The 22,578-nt window shown below is 43.2% G+C and overlaps 1 protein-coding gene across 3 annotated transcripts in view; it reads left to right on the plus strand.

Moving 5' to 3' along the window:
• The window catches only part of CPSF73-II (cleavage and polyadenylation specificity factor 73 kDa subunit-II), a 157,058-nt gene extending 138,354 nt beyond the window's left edge, over positions 1–18,704 (plus strand). For 2 of the 3 annotated variants that reach the window (XM_087380741.1, XM_087380740.1), the window contains 4 exons: positions 629–733; positions 985–1,126; positions 1,217–1,313; positions 17,202–18,704. In XM_087380741.1, the coding sequence (XP_087236867.1) occupies positions 629–733; positions 985–1,126; positions 1,217–1,313; positions 17,202–18,290 (1,433 nt within the window). In that variant the 3' untranslated portion in view covers positions 18,291–18,704. The remainder of the gene's footprint in view (positions 1–628; positions 734–984; positions 1,127–1,216; positions 1,314–17,201) is intronic. The other variant, XM_087380742.1, reaches the window with a different exon arrangement.
• Positions 18,705–22,578: the final 3,874 nt, after the last annotated feature.

Below are 22,578 nucleotides of genomic sequence, written 5' to 3' on the forward strand. Positions count from 1 at the left end.
CAGACCAGGTTGTGGCCAGTAGTGCCTTTGGCTGACAACTAATCTAAAAGCAAGTTCAAGTCTAGCCAAACTCCACAAGAGGAGTTTCCTTTTGATGCTCTCCAACATGTTTATTTTCATGATGGTAAGGCAGGGATTAAACTAGAGTTTTTTCTGTGTATAATTTGAGGGTGGGGATGGTTCAATGACCATTTCTTGGCATGTGTGCTCCAGCAAAATATTCCTTATTCTTGACTTCATAATCTGACTTTCTGGATAAATCCTTAAAAATACTTTCCGATTGATAGCACTTGCAATAGATGTGATGGAGTGATAGTTGTAGTCTGATATAAGTTGTAATTTTTTTTAAAAAAATTCTTTATTTCACTCTCTTTTTATTTTCCATCACCTCCTATGTGAACTATCTATATTTCATTCTGAATGCCCCTGCCCTTTGACTTTCCTCTCAAAAGACCATTGATATGATTTGGCTCACGTTGTTTAATGTCTTCCTTTTCTTGATGGGTGGGTTTGTTCTTACCATATTATTATTTATTTAAGTGAACTACGGTGGTGTATCTTGGGCTTATATTGTTCCTATATTTGAAAGCTCAACTGGTGAGCTAAGAGAGTGAACTCGTATGCGTAGGTCTAACAATGCAGGCAAATGTGTACTACAAACTACTGATAAGCTGGACCAACCAGAAAGTGAAGGACACCTGTGTCAAGCGTAACACTTTTGATTTCAAGCATGGTAATCATCGCCTTCAGAATACTAGCTTATATAGACATTTGGGATGAGGTGTTTTAGAGTATTATGTCTCTTCTTCAAAGTGATTTACCTGTAACGCAAATGGTCGAGTGATTTAGAAGTGGGATTTTGGGACGACACCGATGGACTTGTATTTAGAGGTTCTTGTCTGCCAGGATGATTTAAAGAATCATTGTTTTGCAGATTGAGCTGCTTTTAACTTTGACTTTGTTTCTTCGCCGTGTGAATTACAGTGTCTGCCTTTGAGCGCTCACAAATGGATGCTCCTGGACCTTGTGTCCTCTTTGCAACTCCTGGGATGTTAAGTGGGGGGCTTTCTCTCGAGGTCTTTAAACACTGGGCCCCTCTTGAACAGAACATGGTTGTTGTACCAGGGTATAAGCTTCCATTTGAATACAATGAAGAGAAATTTGAAGCTTCTTGAAGTTAGATATTATAAGAATAAATACTTGATTTAATCTGCAGATATTGTGTGCCCGGAACTGTTGGGCATAAGTTGATGTCAGGCAAACCAACGAAAATAGATTTGGATAAGCGGACACAAATAGATGTTCGCTGTCAGGTCTCTCTCTTCCCTTGATTTTGACCTTTTCAGCAATAAATGAGTCGATAGAATGCTTATGACTGAATGAGGAAGAGCACACAAAATGACATGAACAGTTAGTTCCAGTACACAGTCAATATTTATTATGTCCTCTTAAACGGTTTCACACTGCTGGAATATGACATAAAGTGTATGTTAAGGACATGGTATTTTGGTAAGATTTATTTTGTTATGGCAGGTATTGCGACTCCAGTGTGATGAGAATTGTTATTATGCCGGGTGGTGATGTGTTAGAAAGTCTACATGTGGAGTGGGTCAAGTCAAAGGCTAAACATAGTTAATGAATTGAAAATTACTTGTGTTTGAATTGTTTTCCTTCTAGAAGTTTCACTACTCCGGGATTTCATGTCCCTTCTGCATCTCTCTCTTTGGCAAGGTATCATGAGCAGCTTGATACGCACACCAACTTATAAGCTAAATGTTTGGGATGCCACTTTATCCTAGCAGGTCGTATCTTGGCATTTTTAACACATGTAGAGCAATTTTTTGGTGAAAACACAACCTTGAAGAAGGGACACAGCTCTAAGCTTTATTGGGGAATATATGTATGTGTGTGTGTGTGTGTGCGCGTGTACATACTATACCTATACACACACTTTTTTTTAAAAGGGTGAAAACTTTGAATGCTTTATATTACAAGGTAGCTATCCCAAAACTAGAAAGCTGAAAAAGTGCATCAAGAGAAAATCTCCGTGTAGGACAAATATATATCGTAGTCTATGTAGTGACTTTGCAGACAATCAAAGAGTGATTCCTGCAAAGAACGACGAAAGAAAACAAAAGGAGAAGACATAGGATTACCAAAGACTCTGTGGTTTCTATCTTTCGAGAAGAGTCCAGAGTGCCCAATAGCGGATTAGGTAAAGAACAACTCAAAATCCTGCCGTCGAGAATTTATTCCAAATAGCCAGAAAAGCTTCCCGAAAGAAGCCGAGGAAATCTTAGTCACAATCTCTGCCAAAGGATGCCCAAGAAGTCACGTGTCTCAGGGTAGTGCCAAAAATACGAGACACAGACTCCCTTGGAGCCAAACATCGACTACAAATAGCCGGAGCAATACATCTGCTTGATAAAAGCTGTCGAGACAGAAGAATAAATGTTGAATACTCTCAGGAGTATGAAGACATCTTGGACAAAGAGGAGAGGCAATCCTTCTTTGAGCCAATTTTACTCCCATTGGAAAAATACCAACAATATATCTCCAGAAAAAGAGTCTCTGCTTTAATGGCATTTTTAACTTCGATATCAATTTCAATTTTCCTTTCCACCAAGATAAAGACTTATTCAGATGCCAAAGAGAATTTGCATGATGAGCAATCCATGGAGGAGGTAAAAGCAATCGATAAGCGTGTATGGAAGTCAACAAATGCAAAGGCTGAGAGGATAAGCCTGGACTTGAAGACTGAAGATGCCAATCTTGAAGCTTGTCTCTTACTTCCAATGATGGAATCGGAACAAAAGGGAGTAGCAATGTTGAATGATACTACTGTGGTAAAATGGGTCATATGGTTAAAGACTGCTATAAAAAGCAGTGGTGTGATGAATCCCTTCTCCGAAATGCGAAGACAGTAATCTCTGTAGAAACTCAGCTTCACTGGCTCTCTCGGCTCCAACCAGGTCCTAAAGGTGTGTAGCTACAGGAGATCCTCTCAAATGACCTGGTTGGTATGTGGCCCAATCGGGATGGTGGGTGGGAGTACCGGAGGGGCATCTAAACTGTACTGAAAAGGAGGTATCCTATCGATGTGGAACCCTAGTTTCATAAACCATCTGTGAGTCCGTGCATACCAGCATCGCTCGTCTCCCTCTGCTGCCAACCTTATGGAGGAATCGAGAGCCAACCATGGCAACCTCTGTCTCCTTGATGTGCAGTCCCCATATGATCTAACCCAGTGTAGATATGTGATGGTCTGAAAGGTTGCATCAAGCTGGTTTGGAGAGGCACCAAACTCGGCTTGAATGATGTGATGTGGTACAGACGGTTTGCCCCGGATCATCCGTGAGAGCATGAGGATCTGCAAGCACTGCACCCGTGTCCACTCTATCTCTAACATGTCAGGCCCCCAACAAGGGTTGCCATACATACCGGCTGGTCAGACCAAGGAGTGGAAGAGAAGAGCCTTGGTCCGAGGGTCCAGGAAGTGAGAGTGAAAGCACTATCTCTCTAGCCGAGCCAGTGAGGCGTATCCCCTGCTCAATTTGGCCTACATCGCTGGTCTCATCGTGAAGATCGGGCCGGAGAAGATGACCCCCAAGTAAGTGTATGAGGATACGATCTCAACTGGTGATCCAGGGTCCACCCAAAGTAAAAGTAAACTATTTCAGTTGCATGTTTGCTCGAGAGGTGTTAAAGATCATGACCTTGGTCTTGCCAAGGTTGATCTCCAAATCATGGGATAAACAAAAAGCGTGCAGTGCATCCAGGTGTCGCTGGAGCCCCTAGGGTGTGGACAACAAGAGTGCCACATCATCTGCAAGTGAGCAACCGGTCCCTCTGAACGTCCCCATGAAAGTCTCAAGCTCATCGATGTAGAGGCCAAATAGGGTCGGTGATAAGGGACAACCCTGTTTGGCCCCTATGGTACTCAAGATCCCATCTGTCCAACCTGCGCCTGTACGAACTCGACTTGAGACTCTCATACAGTGCCATGACTGCCCAAATGATCTCCTGATCAAATCCCAGTGTCTGTAGGCGTGTGATAAGATGAGCTCGAGGTACTGTGTCAAAGGCTTTGCGGAAATCCACAAAGCAACAGTATACCCTCTCCTTCCGTGATCTGGCCTCCTGAATGACACTCCTGAGTGTGAGTATGTGATCCATAGTCCCATGGTCTCGCCTGAAACCGGTGTGACCCTCTGCTTTGAGCCCTCTCATCTCTGCGAACAGGCTGATCGATGCATCCAATACAGCTGCATAGATCTTGGACATCACATGTCCAATCATGATAGTCCTGTAGTTACTCGGTTCCATGGGATCCCCTACCTTGTGGATGGGGGTGATGGTGTTGAGTGTCCAAGTGCGGGGGAAGCCAAGGCAAACAGGGTCATTGAATAGCTTTGCTAGGATTGGGGCTAACGTGTCGATCCCATATGCGATAAACTCAGTGCATAGCCCCTCGTGATCCTTAGCTCGGCCATTGTGTAGTTTCAATGTCGCGTCCTTGACTCCCCCTCTGGTGAACAATGTGCAAGTGGTGGGACGAGGTGTGTGTATGAGGTCTAGAGTGGGCTGGTGTGGGACATCATATAGATGGTGTGCATACGTGTGCCAGACTCTTGTGTCGGTGAGGGGTGATGGGGACCTACGCTCAAGGAATCTCCACAAAAAATCCTTAGAGTTGTTGCTGTACAAGATGTGCAGCAGCTCCTCCTCATTTTGACGAAGAAAAGCCTGCTTCTTCCAACATACGAGACATCGGTACTTGCATACTGTGTCTGGTGTGTTCGGGAGGTGACATCTGGTTTCAAGTCGGAGCTGTCGGCGATAAGCCTTGCACTCCACATCGTACCAATTGTTGCAGGGTATAGAACCAAGAGGTGGTGGTCTAGTGGACCGTGTGGTGTGGGGAAAGATTTGGAGGGCAGCCTCGTGGAGTGTGCGACTAATTAGGGCAGCACGGTCCTCTATGAGTGGTATGTGATCGATGTAGGTTAGGAGTCTGTTTAGGCGTCCAGAGTAGACCGGTGAGAGGTTGTGATCAAAGTGTATGTCGTGGTAGGTGTCGTGCTTCCTATGTGGTGTGTGGGGTGTGGCTAAGCATGGGGTGGCGATAGTGAAGAATAGGTATGTGTGATCAGCTCCTGGAGGGAGTGGTGCTACGGTGAAGTTGGTGATACGTGAAGTGAAGGTAGGGGATCCCATGATGTAAGCATGGGGTGGCAATAGTGAAGAATAGGTATGTGTGACCAGCTCCTGGAGGGAGTGCTGCTACGGTGAAGTCGGTGATACGTGAAGTGAAGGTAGGGGATCCCATGATGTAATCTACTACACTAGTGCCCCCCCCTTGTGGGAAGCAAGTAAAACCACCTAAGGAGGGCCATGGGTCGAGCCCATTGTAGATGATGAGATCATGCATCGTGCCCAAATCAAGGAGCACGTGTCCATATGGTGTAACAGGCCCGTGTCAGTCCAATGAGGTCCTAGTCATACCTGCTCTGTCTAGGTCCATGTCTGGAAGCATGATAGAGTCGTCTCGGAAGTCCAGGAGTGGTGCCTGTCGCGTACTCGTCCTGGTGTTGAAGTCCCCAATAAGGAGAACTTCCCCGCGGGCTGAAAGGTCTGGGATATCCTGATGTAAGGGTGCATATGGAGATATCTCACCCTCTTCTTGTGCCACTCTGGCGAAGTGGGATGTGTCTGGCGGGAAGTAGCATATTGCTATGAAAAGGTCACGGGTGTCTGTGCATCGGATCCGGATCCACGTGAATCGGGAGTGTGCGTCCTTCCTCTCAATGGAGATGGCTCCAGCGAGGGAAGACATGTACAATACTGTGACCCCGCCTGATCCTTGGACTCCTCCTTTATCCCTCGTCTCATCCCTGAAGGCTGACTCCCATGTGTAGTCACTGACTATCGGTAGTGGACGCTCTGGGCTCTGGTGTGTCTCCGTGTAAAAGACTATGTCTCGTCTTGTATAGGACACCGAGAAGTTTCCTGGGTCTGACCATAAGGTGCCATTACAGTTCCAAATGGTGCAGTCTAGGGTCTCGAAAACCTAAGTCTCATAGGCCCCGTCCCCCTAGGGAGTACGGGTGGGAGCCCGACGGGTGCCGGTCAACAACCTACCATCTCGGACCACGGCTCATTTTCCCTCCTTGCGGGCAACATCCCGCTGCTGCATAAGAACTCGTCGCTCCTCAATCTGTAGTGGTGTTAAGTCCTCATCCATGGGCAGGGTGGGATGCTCTCGTAGAGAGGCGCGACGTCGGAGTGTCGCAAGACGAGCATGTGAATCTCTGAAGCGAATGACTAGGGGCTGCTCTCGGTTGGGATCTCTCCCAACACGCCATGCTCCCTCTATGCCATGGTCGGGGACCCCCATGGTGGTGGTCACAAAGGTAATCGCCTCCTCCATGGGCGTCGTAGTGGTGCTGGTGCTGTCTCGCGTGATCCCTCGTATCCGGATGTTGAGGGCCTTCGAAGCCCTTTGCTGCTGCTCCTGTATGGCGGCTGAAATGGTTGCCTTTGCGGGCTCCCGTTTTGCCACGTCCACCCATCTAGTCGTCTTTGCTATAGCTGACTGTATCGTGGCTATCTGTGCCTCCATCTCTGTGACTGGGGTCCCTCCAGGCGCTGCTCTAAGGGTCCCGAGCTCCTCTCGAAGCTGTGTGATGTCGTGTCTGAGTCCCTAGGTAAGGGTGCCTTGCTCGTGTATAATGCGGGCCTGCTCCTGGGTGTATCGGGCCTGCTCCTGGGTGTAATGTGTCAGCTCTGCCTGACAAACCCGGATGCTGTGTATCTCAGCCAATAGGGAGTCCGAAGCATGTGGCGGGGGCCTAAGATGTCCTGGTCCAGGTGGGAACTGGATCTCGAGAGGGGTTGGAATGAAGGTGGGCTGTTGAGGTTGTACTGAGGGTGGGGACAGTATGATCTGGGCGGGGGAGTGATATGTAGGAGTAGCGAGGTCGGATGAGGTGATGAAGGGTGGCTGACTGAGAGGTAGAGGTGATACGAGGGGAAAGTATTGTGGAGCCATGGCTGATGGGTCCAGTGGTGAGGCTACTGGAGAGGAGACCTGTGATGATGATGCAAGAGAGGGGGAGGAGAGAGGTGGCGTAGATGATGAGGCGGATGATGGTGGTGAAATAGTGTGGTAACCATAGAGGTCGAGGATGTGGTGAGCGGCATGGGCTTTGGGTGGGCCCCTTTCTTCTGGGCCGCGGTGCTGTCCATTGTCAAACCGCTCCGTTTGTTGCATTTGTTGAAGTCCTCCAGATTGAGTTGCTTTTGTGTTTTCACCTTGTCACCGTTCCCCTTCCCCATCTCCACGTGTATGCAGATTTGGATCGAGGGGTCTCCCGCCTAGTCTCTTGTCCTCATCCCCCTGTTCCTTTCATTATGGGGGCAAAGAAGGGACTGCAGGAGGTCGAAGCTGCTTTTTTTTTTTTCCCTTTTTTTCCCCCCCCTTTTTCCTTTTTTTTTTTTCTCCCCCCCCCCCCCCCCCCCTTCTTTTTTTTTTCTTGGGGGGGGGGGGGGGGGGGGAAAGGGGGGGTAGCGAGGGGTTAGCGGAGGGGGTAGCGGGGGGGTTAGCAGAGGGAGTAGCGGGGGGGTTAGCGGAGGGAGTAGCGGGGGGTAGAGAGGGGTAGCGGAGGGGGTAGCGAGAGGGGTAGCCGGGGGGGGGTAAGCGAGGTAGCGGGGGGGTAGCGAGGTAGCGAGCAAAGCAGGTCCATTTTGAGCAACCTCAAAGCTTTTTTATGAAGCTTAGTTTTCCCAAAAATCTCCATGGCTTGAGACATAAAAGAAGAGAGATCTCGAGATGATCAATGTAGTAAAGGCAGGTAAAACTAGACATAAGCTAAAACAATGGACTCGACAATTCGAAGCCGAACATGCAAAGGCCAAGTGGAGATCTTCCAATATTCTAATTTGTCCTGAATCTTGTTGAATACCCAAGTTGCTTATTTTTTATTTTCCAGCCAATTGGATAACCCAAATGTCTTATTATGTTCTCCGGATGAATAATCTGACCTGGCCAAAGGAGAGCATGCTAGTCACAATGCTTGAAAGGCAAGAGTTTTGATTTCTGAAAATTAAAATTTAGACCAGCTGCCAACCCAAAATCATAAAGGGTATATCCATCAATAAGCGAAGCTCCAGAGGACAATTCTTTGGTATGGAGAAAGAATCATCTGCGTAAGCGTGTGCAATGAAAGGCCGTGAGCCAGGAATCTGAAGCCCCACTAGCTGTCCTGTATCAACCAGATGATCCATATAAAGAAGCAAAGGATGTGAAGCAATAGCATAGAGCAAAGCACTAAGAGGGCATCTTTGTGTAACTGACCGTCCCAGAGTCCAAGACAAATGATTTCCTATAAAGCATTGAGCAGTGGAATCTGAGTAAAGCCAATAAATGACACTAACTAGCTTTGGCCCAAAACCAAGTCTAGACATGGTTTGAGAGACATAATCCCACTGTACGGTATCAAATGCCTTTGCCACATCCACCTGCATGACCAAAACATCTTGAGTTGAATATTTAGCATATTCCATTGCGATGAGAGTATTGGAGATATTATCATGTATATTCCTTTTTGGAACAAAACCATATTGCCTGGGATGAAGACCATCATGAAGAATATCCTTTATCCGATGAACCAACATTTTAGCAATAAGTTTATATATAGCAGACATCAAAGTGATGGGCCTCCAGTCAGCCGTAGTCTCACATAGGAGTTTTTTGGGCACAAGCTTGACCAGACCATGCTTCCAGGCTGAAGGAAGATGTTGATGCTGCCAGGCTACATTAATGAGCTTCAAGATTGGACCCTTCAATTCAGCCCAAAAGGCTACAAAAAATTCAACCGTCAAACCATCTCAGCCAGGGGATTTATGTTTACCCAAATGTTTGAGAGCATCATCCAATTCAATATCTAAAAAAGACACTTCCAGCAATGAAACTTTTGGCCAAGAAACAATAGGAGAGACAAGATCAATAAATTTGCTCCGAGCCAATTCAACCTGAGGAGTAGAAGAAGATGGCTGAGAAAAAAGAAGCTGAAAATGATCCAGACATTGTTTTTCTAGCTGAGATAAAGTCTGGGTCCAAATACCATCTGATTTTCTGACTCTCGTGATAGATTGACTTTGTCTATATGCATGTAAATTCTGGAAAAAAGATTTTGAGGAACAGCCCTTATCTAGCATAGGCTTAACTCTAGCCCTTGTCTGCCATTTGGAAAGCTTGCATTTATCATTGGCATCAATTATGGAAGAAGCACAAGATAATGAACTCTGTTCAGAAGCAAAAAGGGGCCTTTGATGGCTAATCTGTACCAAGGACTGCTTGTGTGATTTTGCCTATTGGATATGATGCGTGGTTTCTGCCATGTACCATCTTCCATATTCCTTAATGACATTTTGAATGCAATGGACAAAAGAGTTCCAAGCAAAGTCAATATCCTTCGGAGCATGAGATAACAATGGCTTGCAAGCCAATCGAATCGTTTGCTGGAATTTTTCATGAGAAAGACATAATTGATTGACCTATAAGTGTCTGATTGGAGAGAGCTGCATATCATCCAGAGGCATACCAAATGAAAAGTTCAGCCAAAGTGAAGTGTGATCAGACAGTTGTTGAGAATGGTTAGTCCAGATTTGACATATGTATAATCATCATATTGCTGAGCATGAATAAGATACATTCTATCAAGCTTGGCCCAATATTCTGTAAAAGCATTATGATGATATGTAAAGCCCAAAACTGAAGAGTGAGTTACTGTCCATAAATCTGTGGTACGAAGTGATGAAATCATATGTTCCCATTGCTGAATTTCAGAGGGCAGCATATGGGATTTACGAGTGGTATTGTCCTTCCAGTGAGGAGAATTATTGAAATCACCACAAAGTATAGCATTAGTGGACCAAGGATATTGCTTTATGAAATCCCACATTCGAGCTCTACAAGCTGAAGTTTGAGAGGCATACAAGGAACCAATTTCAAAAATCTCTCCATTGATCATGCATTGGATAATCATCCATCGGCCACAAAGATCATTATATGCTACACAGGGCTGCAAATCATGTCTAGCTAGAATGCACACCCCAGAGAATTGATCAGAGCCTGCATAAAATATATCATATCTTGAAAAGAACCCATGCTAGCAAGCAAAAGAATGCTGATTATGCTCTTGCAGACACACAACATCTGGATGAGTTATATTTATATAGTGCCAAAGGAGCCTCCATTTATTCAGGTTGCAGAGGCCCTGTATATTGTAAGAAACACATTTAAGAGAAGCACGCATGAAAATATGTACCAGAAATGAGTAGTCCCCAGAAAGAAAAGGAGGCATCAAGCCTTTGCCATTGCCTCAGGGTCTTGCTGACCCTCAGAATCCAATTCCCTGACCAAATCATCTTCTTCACAAAGAGGAATACCCTTCTTGACTGCATTAACCCATGCCTTTGAGATGGGGCTATTAGAAAAGGTAGATGGTTGACCAGGAGAAGGAGCAGAAGCATCCCAATTACGAGATTGGAGAGGTCTTTGTTTGAGAGGCACTGTCTTCTTTGCAGTCTGCCAACTCTCATGAGAAGATGAATTATTTTCCACTTGCTTGCCCTTTCCTTTATCCTTGTTTTGAGCTGAAATGACTTGACTCCCTGTACGAACTGAAGGCTTTGCTCCTTTGGCTTCAGTCTTTTCCACATAAGTCTTCTGACCTCCTTTATTAGATGGTTGGGGAATGGCTGCTGGAGGAGGATGAAGGATAGAGGGACACTCAAAAGCTAGGTGTCCAAACTTGTGACAAGAGAAACAAGCTCCAGCAAAAATTCTCCATTTCAAAGTGAAATATTTCTTTCCTAAATTAATACCCTCAATCTCAACAGCAATAGAAGGAGGGGTTAGTCTATCAATATCCCATAAGATGCAAAAGCGATTTTTATTACCTGTGTGGGATGAGGGGGACAGATCACTTGTCCCAAAGTCATTGCTAAGCCAAGAAGCTCCGTTCTCATGTAATTTGGGAAATCAACTACTTCAGCCTATACAAGGCAATGGTGCTTGATGAGATTCTGATAATCCTTATTAGGAGACCAAGGCATGATGTGCACCATCTGATGGCCAGAAAATAAAGGGGACATTTCCAACATCTTTTATTTTGTCAAGGCATCCAAGAGATGAACTTCATAAAATCCTCAAGAGGCAAAATAAACTCCTTCCACATAGCAGCCACCTAAGAGGGAATTTACCCATTGTCCCACATCATTAGCCAAAGGTATTTTCCTTGGGAAAAAGATGATGACTGCAGTCTGAGAGAGCTTCTTTAGAGGATGCACAAGGGAAGGCAACTTCATTTTGTAAGTTGATTTCGGAGCAGGCAGCATCCATTCTCTTCTACTTTGTTGAAATTCCTCATTCAACATGTCAAACACATAGGAAGCATCTTCAGATGAAGGGGCTATGGGGGGCAGAGTCTCCCTTGACTGTCTTTTGGGTTCTGGAGAGAGCGCCCTCTTTACATAATACTTATTTGTTTCTGTCATTTGAAGCTAGTCGATTCAATAGAAAGATTCAATGCTGAAATTGCAGTCAGGTAACAAGCTATGAAAAAGAGGGCGATGATGGCCAAGACGAAATAAACAGACGGGACAAAAAATTCAATCAGGACAGATAGCAAGCAGAAATGGAATAGACAAGTGGGGCACGAACTAAGCAAGAGAGGGAGTAACTAGACAGTACACGAACTAGACAGGTTGGGTTGAAACCAAAATAGGGGCGGCGACTCTGTAGCAGTTGGACCAGACAAGGTTCAATAAAGCAATGTGGGCAGAAGGGCACGAGGGCACGAGAACCTGTTGCGATGAAAATACTTGCAGGAATTCTGTCTCACACAACATACACAAATACAACACACACGTACTCTCTCTCTTTCTCTCTCTCTCTCTCTCTCTCTCTCTCACACACACACACACACACACACACACTTTTTTTTTTTTTTTTTGGGTAAAATCCAGTGTATTTATATCCTCATAAATTTACAATATGGGAAGTCTCCCACACACTAGCAATGGACTCCAAAAGAGAGCCCAATGGAAAAACTCAAAAACAAGTAGAGAACACTTCAAGGCTAGCATCCAAGTCCCTTGCAGCAAGACTGTCATGTAAGGATTGCTTGAGGGACATTCTGAAGAAAATATATGCCTGAGGAAACTGTTGACCCATCCTAGAATGCAGTCTCTGTATCCAAATGGTCCATAATACCCAAAAGCGAGTCCAGTGAAAGAAAAGGAGTAATGGAGACATCTGAGATGAGAGGCATCCAAACATCCAGAAAAGTTTCCCAAATCTGATAGAAGGGAACCGAAGCCGCAGTAAATGAGAGACATGAGTGATCAATGTGCGAGAGTGTGGGCAAGACCATAATAGGTGAGGAACTGTCTCGCAGGGATGAAAGCAACGGGGGCAGAAAGGGGAAGCAATGCGGTGTGCTGCCAATTTCACCCCAATGGAAAAGGCTCCCACTATACATCTCCAAAAGAAAAGCCTCTGTTTCAATGGCAATTTGGCTTTCCAGATTTTCATGGGTCGTGATTGCCACCAAGATAAAGGCCTATCCAAATTCCAAAGAGTGTTGGCATGCTTGTCAATCCATGGCTGTGGAAGAAGAAATCTGTAAACCTTCGAGGAGGTGAGATTGTGCATTGAGAGCGTATGGGTAGCAGGAGGTAAGGAAGTCAAATTCCAGTCCATTAATCTGTCCTGTGCAAACAGTGGAGAAACCGGAACAAATGGCTGCAACATAGTTGAAAGTGTTCTCCAAATGGATCGACCCAAGGAGAACTGCAGGCTTGTGGAAATGAAAGCATACAACCTTGTTGATCCACAACATCACCAACAAATCTTATGACCAATTTCATGAGATTGTATGCTTTAATAGGTGCCTGTAAAGCGAGAGGCGATGCAAACACCTTGCTCCAATGGATGCTTTCCAATCGAAAAGAATTACCATGATGAGAGGAAGCACCTGTCCATTTTGCATATGAAATAATTCTCTTCCAATCATGAATAAAAGCAGTAGAAACAGGGCAACCAGGAATTTTCCCCTGAAAGGTAGACAAAACTGCTTCCCAGTGATCTGTAATCCAGTGCCCATATGCATGGGAGGCCATGTTTCCACGCATAGCTGCTAACATAATAGCCCATGGTTGTTTTTGCTGAAAAAAATCAGCAATCATAGTGCTCTTTCTTGCCAACATATGTGTGTGAGGGCAATCATAGCTCTCTCACACACACACACACACACACACACACACACTCACACACACACACACACACACACTCACACACACACACACACACTTTTTTTGGGTGAAAACTTTGAATGCTTTATATTACAAGAAAGCTATCCCAAAATTGGGAAGCTGGAAAAGCACATCAAGAGAAAATCTCCATGTAGGACAAATATACATCATAGTCTAAACACACTTTTTTTTTTAATAGTCAAAAATTCGATTGATTATATTACAAGAATAGTTACCTCAGAAAAGAGGCGCTAAAAAATACATCAATTGAAGATCTCAGTCTAAGCCAAATAAAAATCTTGATCTATCTGGCGAGTCTGAAAGCAATCAAAGAAAGATTGCTGCAGAGAACGCTTAAAGTATGCAAACAAAGAGAAATTGGCATCACTAAAGATTTTACAATTGCCCAAAGTGCCCAATAGCGAGCCCAAACAAAGAAAAGATGAAACTCCGGTCGCTGTGGATGAAAGCCAAAGAGCCAGAAAAATTTCCCAAAGTGAAAGACTCCGGAATCTTGCTCATACCCGCTGTCGAAGAAAATCCAAAAACCGTCGAGAAAACAAGCAATGCCAAAATAAATTAGGACAGTCTCCTGAGAGGTCAGACACCGATGACATAAAGCAAGAGCAATGTGCTTACGGGCCAGCAACTTTCCAGATGGAAAAATTCCTAGAAGCGCACACACCTTTTTTTTTTTTGGGTGAAATCTTTGATTGATTATATTATATGAGTAGCAACCTCAAAACAAGGTGCTACAATTACATTAACTGAAAATTTCAGTATATGCCAAAAAGATCTCATGATCTATGCAGCGGGTTTGCAAGTAACAAAAAAAAGATTGCTGTAGAGAACGCCTAAAAAAGCCAAACACAGAGAAAGTAGGATCACCAAAGACTTTACAATTCCTATATGTCCATAAAGTCCATAGTACCCAGTAGCGAACTTAAACGAAGAAAAGATGAAACTCCAGTTTCGATGGATGAAACCCAAATAGTCAGAAGAACTTCCCAAATGGAACAAATGGGAATCTCGCTCGCGGGCGCTGTCGAAGCAGATAAAAAAACTTATGAGAGCACAGACAATGCCAAAACAAGTGAGGCAGAGTCTCCGAAGAAGCAGAACATCTATGGCAAAGTGCAGAAGCAATGTGTCGATGAGCTAATAGCTGTCCAGATGGAAACACTCCCAAAAGAACTCGCCAAAAGAAAACCTGTTGCTGAAGCGGTACTTTATAGGCCTAAAGTTGCTGTAATCATTTCCTCCACCACTTGGTTGGGCGATGCATTCGCGAAACAGAATCACCTCTCTCTGAAACCCAAGGTTGAGGCAAAAGGATTTTATACAATGTAGGTACAGTAATCTGAGATAGCCTCAAAGGATGAGAAGAGGACCCTGGAGAAGTCAAAGTTCAATCTTCCAGCTAGTCTTGGAGTTCCAAAAGGTGAAAGCATTTAAGTAATTTGTCGCCACAAAGGACGATAATGAGAGCCCAATCCATATGTAGTGTCTGTTAGAGAAAAGGGGAGCACAGTACCAGCATCATTTATAACATCAACAACTGAGGTGATGCCTTTAAATGAGACAAAGTAGGAACATCGAGGTTCCTGTAAAGCCAAAGGGAGGCTGAAAGACTTTCGACCAATGAATGCTTTCAGCTCTCAAAGACATCCCAAGCAAAAATTGCAATCCATTCCATTCCAAATGAGAAAGAACATGCTTCTAATCAAGAAGCAAGTGGGAGACAAAAGGGCAGCCAGGCAAAGTGCCATCAGTGTAGCCAAAAAGGAAATCCCATTGATCGAAGCACGTGCGCACACGCGCACACACACACACACTTTTCTTTTTGGGTGAAACCACTATATTTAAATCAAGAAAAAGTTTTTACACACACACACACACACACACACACATTTTTTTTGGTGAAATCTTATATTTCTGTGGGAAACCCCAAAAAAGAGGTAAAAACCCACCAATAAGTACGAAGAAAAACTTACAAGTAAAGCTTCAGAGAAAAAGTTATGAGGCAGCCAAATAAAAAGTTACATATCAAGCTGGAGGAGGATCAAACACAACATCCTCCAGCTTCAGATTATTGCTTTGTAAAAACTGATGCAATGTAGAAACCACACCATCAATAAAAACAAGATGTTTTTTGCCCTTGTGATTCTTCTTGATATAGGCGGGCACCCGAAATTTCTGAATCACAGGGTCAAAAACCTGTTGTAACATGGGATGAAAAGAATCCAGTGAAAATGGCACATCTGCATCCCGAACAGAAGAAGACTCTGGCACAGGCATCAGAAGCAAAGGAGCTAGATCAACATCTGTATCCTTCGACGAAAGAGCTGCATCTGATAAAGCAGGACTCAGCATTTCAGCTTCACTCCGAGGATCAACTTGAGAAGGAGCATGTGCAACATCCTGTATGATCCCCTCTGCAAGGGGCACATCCATATCATGAGGAGAAGGAGGCTGATGATGCTCAACAAGAGTCGGATCTTGAACTTCTTCAGCAAGAGAACGATTGGCTTGTGATTTTTCTACCTTCCTCCAGTAATGCTTCGGAGAAGTAAAAGAAGGCTTATCCAGTAAAGCCTTAGCAGAAACCGGAAGAGGAGTAACCTTGACAGCTGAAGGAGTAGGAGGAGTGGTCATGGAAGTAGTAGGGTAAGCACGTGCAAAATGACCAACCTGATGACACCGATAACAAGCTGTAGGAAAAGAAGCAAAATGCAGCCTAATGCACATTGGATGAGCAAATCCCAGATCAAGATCCAGAGTACATGGCGCGGGCTGCATCATATCCCATAAAATATAGAGCCTAACATCACGGGTAGCTTGCAAGAAATCGTGTCTCGGAACATGGAGAGGTCTGCCCAAAAAAGCTGCAAGAGTAGGAAGATGCTGAAGAAGAGGCACAGGCAGCGCTTTGAGGGTAATCCAAACCGGACAGTGGGTTAGAAGAGAGGCAGACGGATCAAATAAGGGATCCAAGGGCATCACATAAGCAAAAAAGCCAGCTCCAGGAACACTAGCATGACTAACAAGGCGCTCTACCACCTCAGTCAAAGAGCAATGGGCATAGTAAAATCCTTTTCCCAGAAAGACAAAGGAAGAAATACAATCCAGACCCACTACAACATCAGCCCAATGACGAAGATGAGCTGAAGATAAAACCCTGCCCATAAAATAGAGGCAGACTCCAAATTGCTGAGCCTGTCGAAGACCGGAGACCAAAAGGGCAGAATCCAAGGAACAAACAAGTGGGGAACCCGATGAAGGAACTTCTGTGACAAAGGCAGAGCATAATTGGCGAAGAAGATCTAGTTGGAGGGAAGAAGAAGGGCCATCGGCAACATCTAGCTTTGCCGATTTAATCGAAGGCGAGGCAAACAAACCACCATGCTTCCACCGAAGAAAAACACAAGTAGGAGGAGTAGAGGCAGAAGGAGGTGCTGAGGCAGAGAAAACAAAAGAAGCAGGTGTCAGAGCAGCAGGAAAGGAGGAGGAAGATGAGACTGGAGCAAAAGCCACCGAGGGCTGCAACACAAATACGGAAGGCGGCTGCTCAGATGACCATACAGGCTGTACGGTCGGCCGTACAGCCTGTACAGATGGCCGTACGGCAGGCACCGAAGGAAAAAGTGGCGGAGTGGACGGCTGCAGAGAAGGCTGTACGGGGATGTGCAGGGAACACGGGAGCTGTATGGGAAACTGTATGGGAAGCTACACACACACTTTTTTTTTTTGTGAAACACATACACACACACGCACATGCAGGCGCACAAGTATGAAACTCTGTTTTGAGGCTTTTGACCAATTGATAGATTCAAATTGGAATGATTTTCTGCTGATGAGTATTGACCTTTTGTCTGAAACAGATTCACCATCTATCTTTCAGTGCACATACAGATGCAAAGGGTATTATGGATCTACTTCGACATGTTGGAGCGCGGCATGTTATTTTGGTTCATGGTGAGAGGCCTAAAATGGCTCTGCTGAAGACAAAAATAAGCTCTGAGCTTGGCATTCCATGTTTTGATCCTGCAAATGGTGAGGTTATTGAGATTCCCTCACGCCGGGTTATCAAGGCTCAGGCGACAGAACATTTCTTGACAGGTATCCCAGTTTCTACAGAAAACAGCACCACAAATTCTAAATACCTCAACGTTGCAGGCAGTGTATTCAAAAATATCCCAACTGTCAGGGATAATATTCATCCAGGAGTCGTTATGATGGATCAGAAACGAAACATTCAAGTAGTGCATCCCACAGAAGCATTGACTAGTTTAGGAGTCGCAGAGCATAAATTGTCGTTCAAGTGTTACTGTCCTCTGTTTATAGACTCAGATGAAGATGTTGCGTCATCTGCAAAACCACTTAACACCTTAGAACACCAGGAGAAGTCATCTCAGAAGACTAATGACGTTGCAAAGGAACATGAACCAGTAAAGAAAAAATATCGCATGGACTTGCAGAGAATCTTGAGCCTTGATTTAGAACGAGAACCAGTGGTCGATGATACAGATGAGATGCAGCTCGAAAATTCCTGCAATGATGATGGTGTCTCGTCTAGTGTACAGTTCACCAATCCTATGGAGAAATCAAAGACCCCAATCCTTATGGATATTAATGAGATCCCTGACATGGTATGTTCTAATGACAACCTGGGAGACAACTGGGAAAGCAAGAATAATCCATCAACTCTCTCATTGAACACATCAAATATCCTTCATGCAGTCTACATGTGGCTAGTGCAGTGGCTTGGCACAACTGCCCTCCAATTGCAGGACGATTGCATCAGAGGTCATTCTTTTCATGTTTGTGTCTGTACTGATCATTCACTTCATCAGGAGACCTGGACCAAAGCAGCAGCTGCAGTGTTGGTTTGCAGCTGGTCATCAGAAGATGAGAAGCTTGCAAACAGAGCAATCTCCTTGATCAGTACTATGCGATTGAAATCACTATGAAACGTCACTGCATTCAGCTATTCGATTTGTCCTAACATGCTTACATGTACACTATCAACAAGGTTACCATGGTGTCCCTCTACGAACTGCCATCCTGGTTGCATATGCATGAGTAAGTGTTTGGGCTTGAGCAATTGTCGGAGCATGTCTATGTTCACATATTTTATGGCTATCTTCTGTTTGGGATACCTGATGAAGCTAAAAAATCCCCTTGTAGCTGCCTGTAACAGGACCAATTCGTTACAGCCATGTCAATTATATCATTTCAAATACCCCAGGATAAAGAAGAATATGAGAAGTATCACATCTAGTTCATTAAAAAGGATTACTAATAAGAAATTGTTGAAATACAGTATGTATTAAATTACTTATCAAAACATGATTGTTGTCAAATTTCTTTACTACAGGACCTTCAGAAAGTTCGAAGGCTCCAGAACATTTATGCTTTTTTTTGGTCTTTGCTCCCATTAAAATGCAAGATATTTTCCAACCGGTAGGCATTAATCTCATGCATTTTTTAGATTGTTTGCAAGAGAAGAGCGTATGCATTTGGAGATGTTTTTTGGTTTTGTAAAGATATTATAATATTTGTCAATATTATTCTTGGCTTTCCATTTCTTTCTCACATTTTTGTGTATACTGGTGTGGATTGTGTACAAGCAACACTAGAGTAATTGTCTTATGAGCATTGAAACTTTATACAATCAAAGTATCTAATTTTGAACTGATACATGCTAAAGGATATATGAATCAATATTAAACATTTATGGAGATAAAAAAATGTCTTTGGGAATAAATGCTTAAGATACAACCATTAACAACAAAATTCTTTTGAATCTTTTAGTTCTCATCTCCAGGCAGTAGAAGGGATAATAACATCAAGACACTCATCATTGCTTGGTTCAATGGGTAAGTTGTTCATAACATAGTCTTACGACACCACATTTCTATCGTGTTGGTTTAACAATTGTGTCTACATAATGAATCAACTTCTACACTATGTGCAACTTAATTTGGTTATTGCCTCTTCCCGATTTGCTTCAATACATTCTTGTAGGACTCACCATCATTGTGTCCCTTTGACATTGTGGCTCAAAGGTTGGATAGGAACTTGTTTCGGCATGCCTTGCATTGAGTTCAAGTTTTCATATGAAAAAGGAGAGCATTGTAGAAGACATGCTTGACCTAAATTTTAGGAGGTTGTAACCATAGTGAAGTTTGTTTTCATGATGGTAGGGAGCTTCAAGATTATTGGTCATTGAACTAGTGCCATAACATTCCTAGAGAGTGAGTTTGTAGAAGACATGCTTGACCTAAATTTTAGGAGGTTGTAACCATAGTGAAGTTTGTTTTCATGATGGTAGGGAGCTTCAAGATTATTGGTCATTTAACTAGTGCCTTAACATTCCTAGAGAGCTTCAAGACTATTGGTCATTGAACTAGTGCCTAAGGGTCACCATTGACATGGGTGTAAGTAAGAGCTAAGTTGGCTTAGTGCATAGATTGTGCTCCATTAATAAGTCAATGTAGCTCTATCCTTTATGAATATTTGCCATTGAAGGGGTTCCTCTTGTATATTATTTTTTAAAGACACAATTATGTGGATATGTAGTGAGCTTCTGCATGGATAGAATGATGTGGGTATGTAGTGAGGTAAAGAAAGTTTGTGGCCTAGTGATATAGCTTTGCATGTGTGCGGGAATTGTTTGAGGATTTAAACCTCTTTGTCTCCTCGCCCACTACTCACCTCATTGGGATAAAGGGGGAAGGGCTTGAATAAAATAAAGGGGGAGGGGGAAGGGGCAATGATTAGTCTCAAGGGTGGGGAGGGGAGAGGTTGAATTAAATAAGGGAGGGGCATTAAAGAGGGAGGGACATGTAGGGGGGGAAACATTTATGAAGGGCATAGGGGAGGGAGGCTTTATAGTACTATCATAAGGAAAATATTACTTTGTAACTTGATGGTAGGGCTTACGCCTTGGAAAATGAAGGTTTTGGGTTCAAATTAGGGAGGGGCATTGAGAGATTGGGAAGGGGGGAACCAATTATGAAGGGCATTGGGAGGAGAGTCTTGATAATACTATCATAAGGAACAAGGTATATTAATGTTACTTTGTAGCTTGATGGTAGGGCCCATGCCTTGGAAAAGGAAGGTTTGGGGTTCAAATCCTTTTGTTGAACCTTTGGGGAATCCCCCCTTGCACATAGTTTATGCATAAAATAAAATAAAGACATGCAAAATAAATTAAGCCATAGATAACATAGGTTAATGAAGCCTCTATACACCAAAACTAATTGAAATTGGCAGGAGAGGTTTAAAGGAGTTTGTAAGCTAAGCCATAGGAAATGTGAATAGCAAGATGTGTTTGATGTGTTTTACCAAGTGTCTTGTGAGGATGAATTACTATTCAATTGGAATGTTTTCACTGTAGTCCCTAAAATTGTAATGTTCACTCAAACTCTTTTAAAATAGAGAGTTCATATGTCAAATCATGTGGTTATGCATTGAAACCAAACTTGTTTGCCAAGGAGTAGAGAAGACTAGAGGCTCATAATCTGGCTTTTCTTATTCAAAGAATCCGAGACATCACGAAACCTATGCAAAATCAATGTGAGGTTATATAATTCATCCTTTTCACAAATGGGAGAAAATTGTCATTAGTAAATAGCTAAATGTTTAGTTGATATGAGAGTAAAAAGAGACCTTTGATGCTACTTGTGTCCCTAAGATTAGGATTAAAACGAAGCCGAGATTTAAGAATTTTTCCATGGATCCTATGACATATGAGCCTATCAACAATAATGACTTTTCTCAGCAATGCTACATATACAAAAGAAAATGGTGACTTTAGCATAATGAGGTTGATTGTTAAGACTATTGCCTTAGTAATGACTTAAATAACAAATCGATAATAGAGAAGGTTCTCTTTTTCTCCATCCTTCATCTACCTACTTTGTTCACTGTGAATATAATCACTCTAACAATAAGGTAGAACTGACGGTAGTAATGTGGAGGAAGAGCTCTCAAGTATTAACGTAGAACGGACGGCACTATCGATTCACCAACATATTTAAGAGTGCAAATATAAAGGATATGATCATAATGACCATGTGAATGGCTTGAGCATCACCTTCAAAATATTTTAATTCTTGTAGACATGCTATAATCTCTTTTAATGGAGTTTGTCCAAGCATCCCATAGGAAAACACGTCCATACTAGGCACAACATGCAATCCACTATACCCAAGATCGTTTAGTAAGACAGGATGAGTCCAAGAGCAAACATACCTATCATCTCCAAAAGATGTGACATGAAGTTGGGCACTTAGCTTTTAGATTCTTTTGGACTCATTGATAGAGATTCTTATCATTTGAAAAGAGGGCTTACACATACACTTTTTTGCAAAGGAAACCACTTCACATCTTTCTTCTCTCATAGAAGGATGGAGGTGCTAACATCCCAAGTTACATTATGATCTAGCATAGGGAGAATAAAAGAATCAAGGGAGACCATTATCTCACCAACCCAATCTATATCGAAGAGAGAGGTGATGGGTTTTTGAAAGATGATCTTGCAAATCAATATGGCAAGAATAGATAAATAATGAGAGGGTTGAAGATGTCGATTTGGTTGATGGGTTAGGGAAACATGACACACCCTTCATACAAGCCCCTTAAAATGTTCCTATAAACTATCACTAGACATAAAGGTCTGTAACTTTTAGTAATTAAATAGTGTAGAAATATGAGTCTTGAAATAATCTTAGGAATCTGAGAAACGGTTCAAGAGTTATGGATATTTTTTGGAAGGGATTCAAAACTATTGTGACAATAGAGTCACACATGAAGACTCGTAACTTTATCTTCTGACCTTAAATACAAAAAACAGATACATACAATGATGTGCTTAAAGATATCGTTGCAGTAATATAAGTTTTTGGAAAATCAAACAATTGAGCACAAAGTTATGAGAAATTTACCAACATGGGGTTCCCATAAGTGTCCTCTTTTCACATAGATTTCCCTTGGGAAGACTACTCTCTCAACGCTCTACCTTTGTCAAAGATCCAAGGCCATAAGATTTGCCTAGAAGCAAAGGATAGACACTCACAATGGCTAAAACAAATTGACCCATGTGGTTGTAGTGAGTGTTGGAAGGAAACAACTTTTAGATGGAGCAAGGAGGGAGAAGGGAGGAAAGCTCAAGAGAGAAGTGAATAAAAATTGAGAGAAATGACATGAATGGATCTCAATCTCCATGCGAGAATAACATACAACTCAATGATC

The sequence above is a fragment of the Dipteris shenzhenensis genome, chromosome 10 (genome assembly GCF_047967505.1).
Source record: "Dipteris shenzhenensis isolate YYH24624 ecotype China chromosome 10, Dip_SZ_1.0, whole genome shotgun sequence".
NCBI classification, from domain to species: Eukaryota; Viridiplantae; Streptophyta; class Polypodiopsida; order Gleicheniales; family Dipteridaceae; genus Dipteris; species Dipteris shenzhenensis.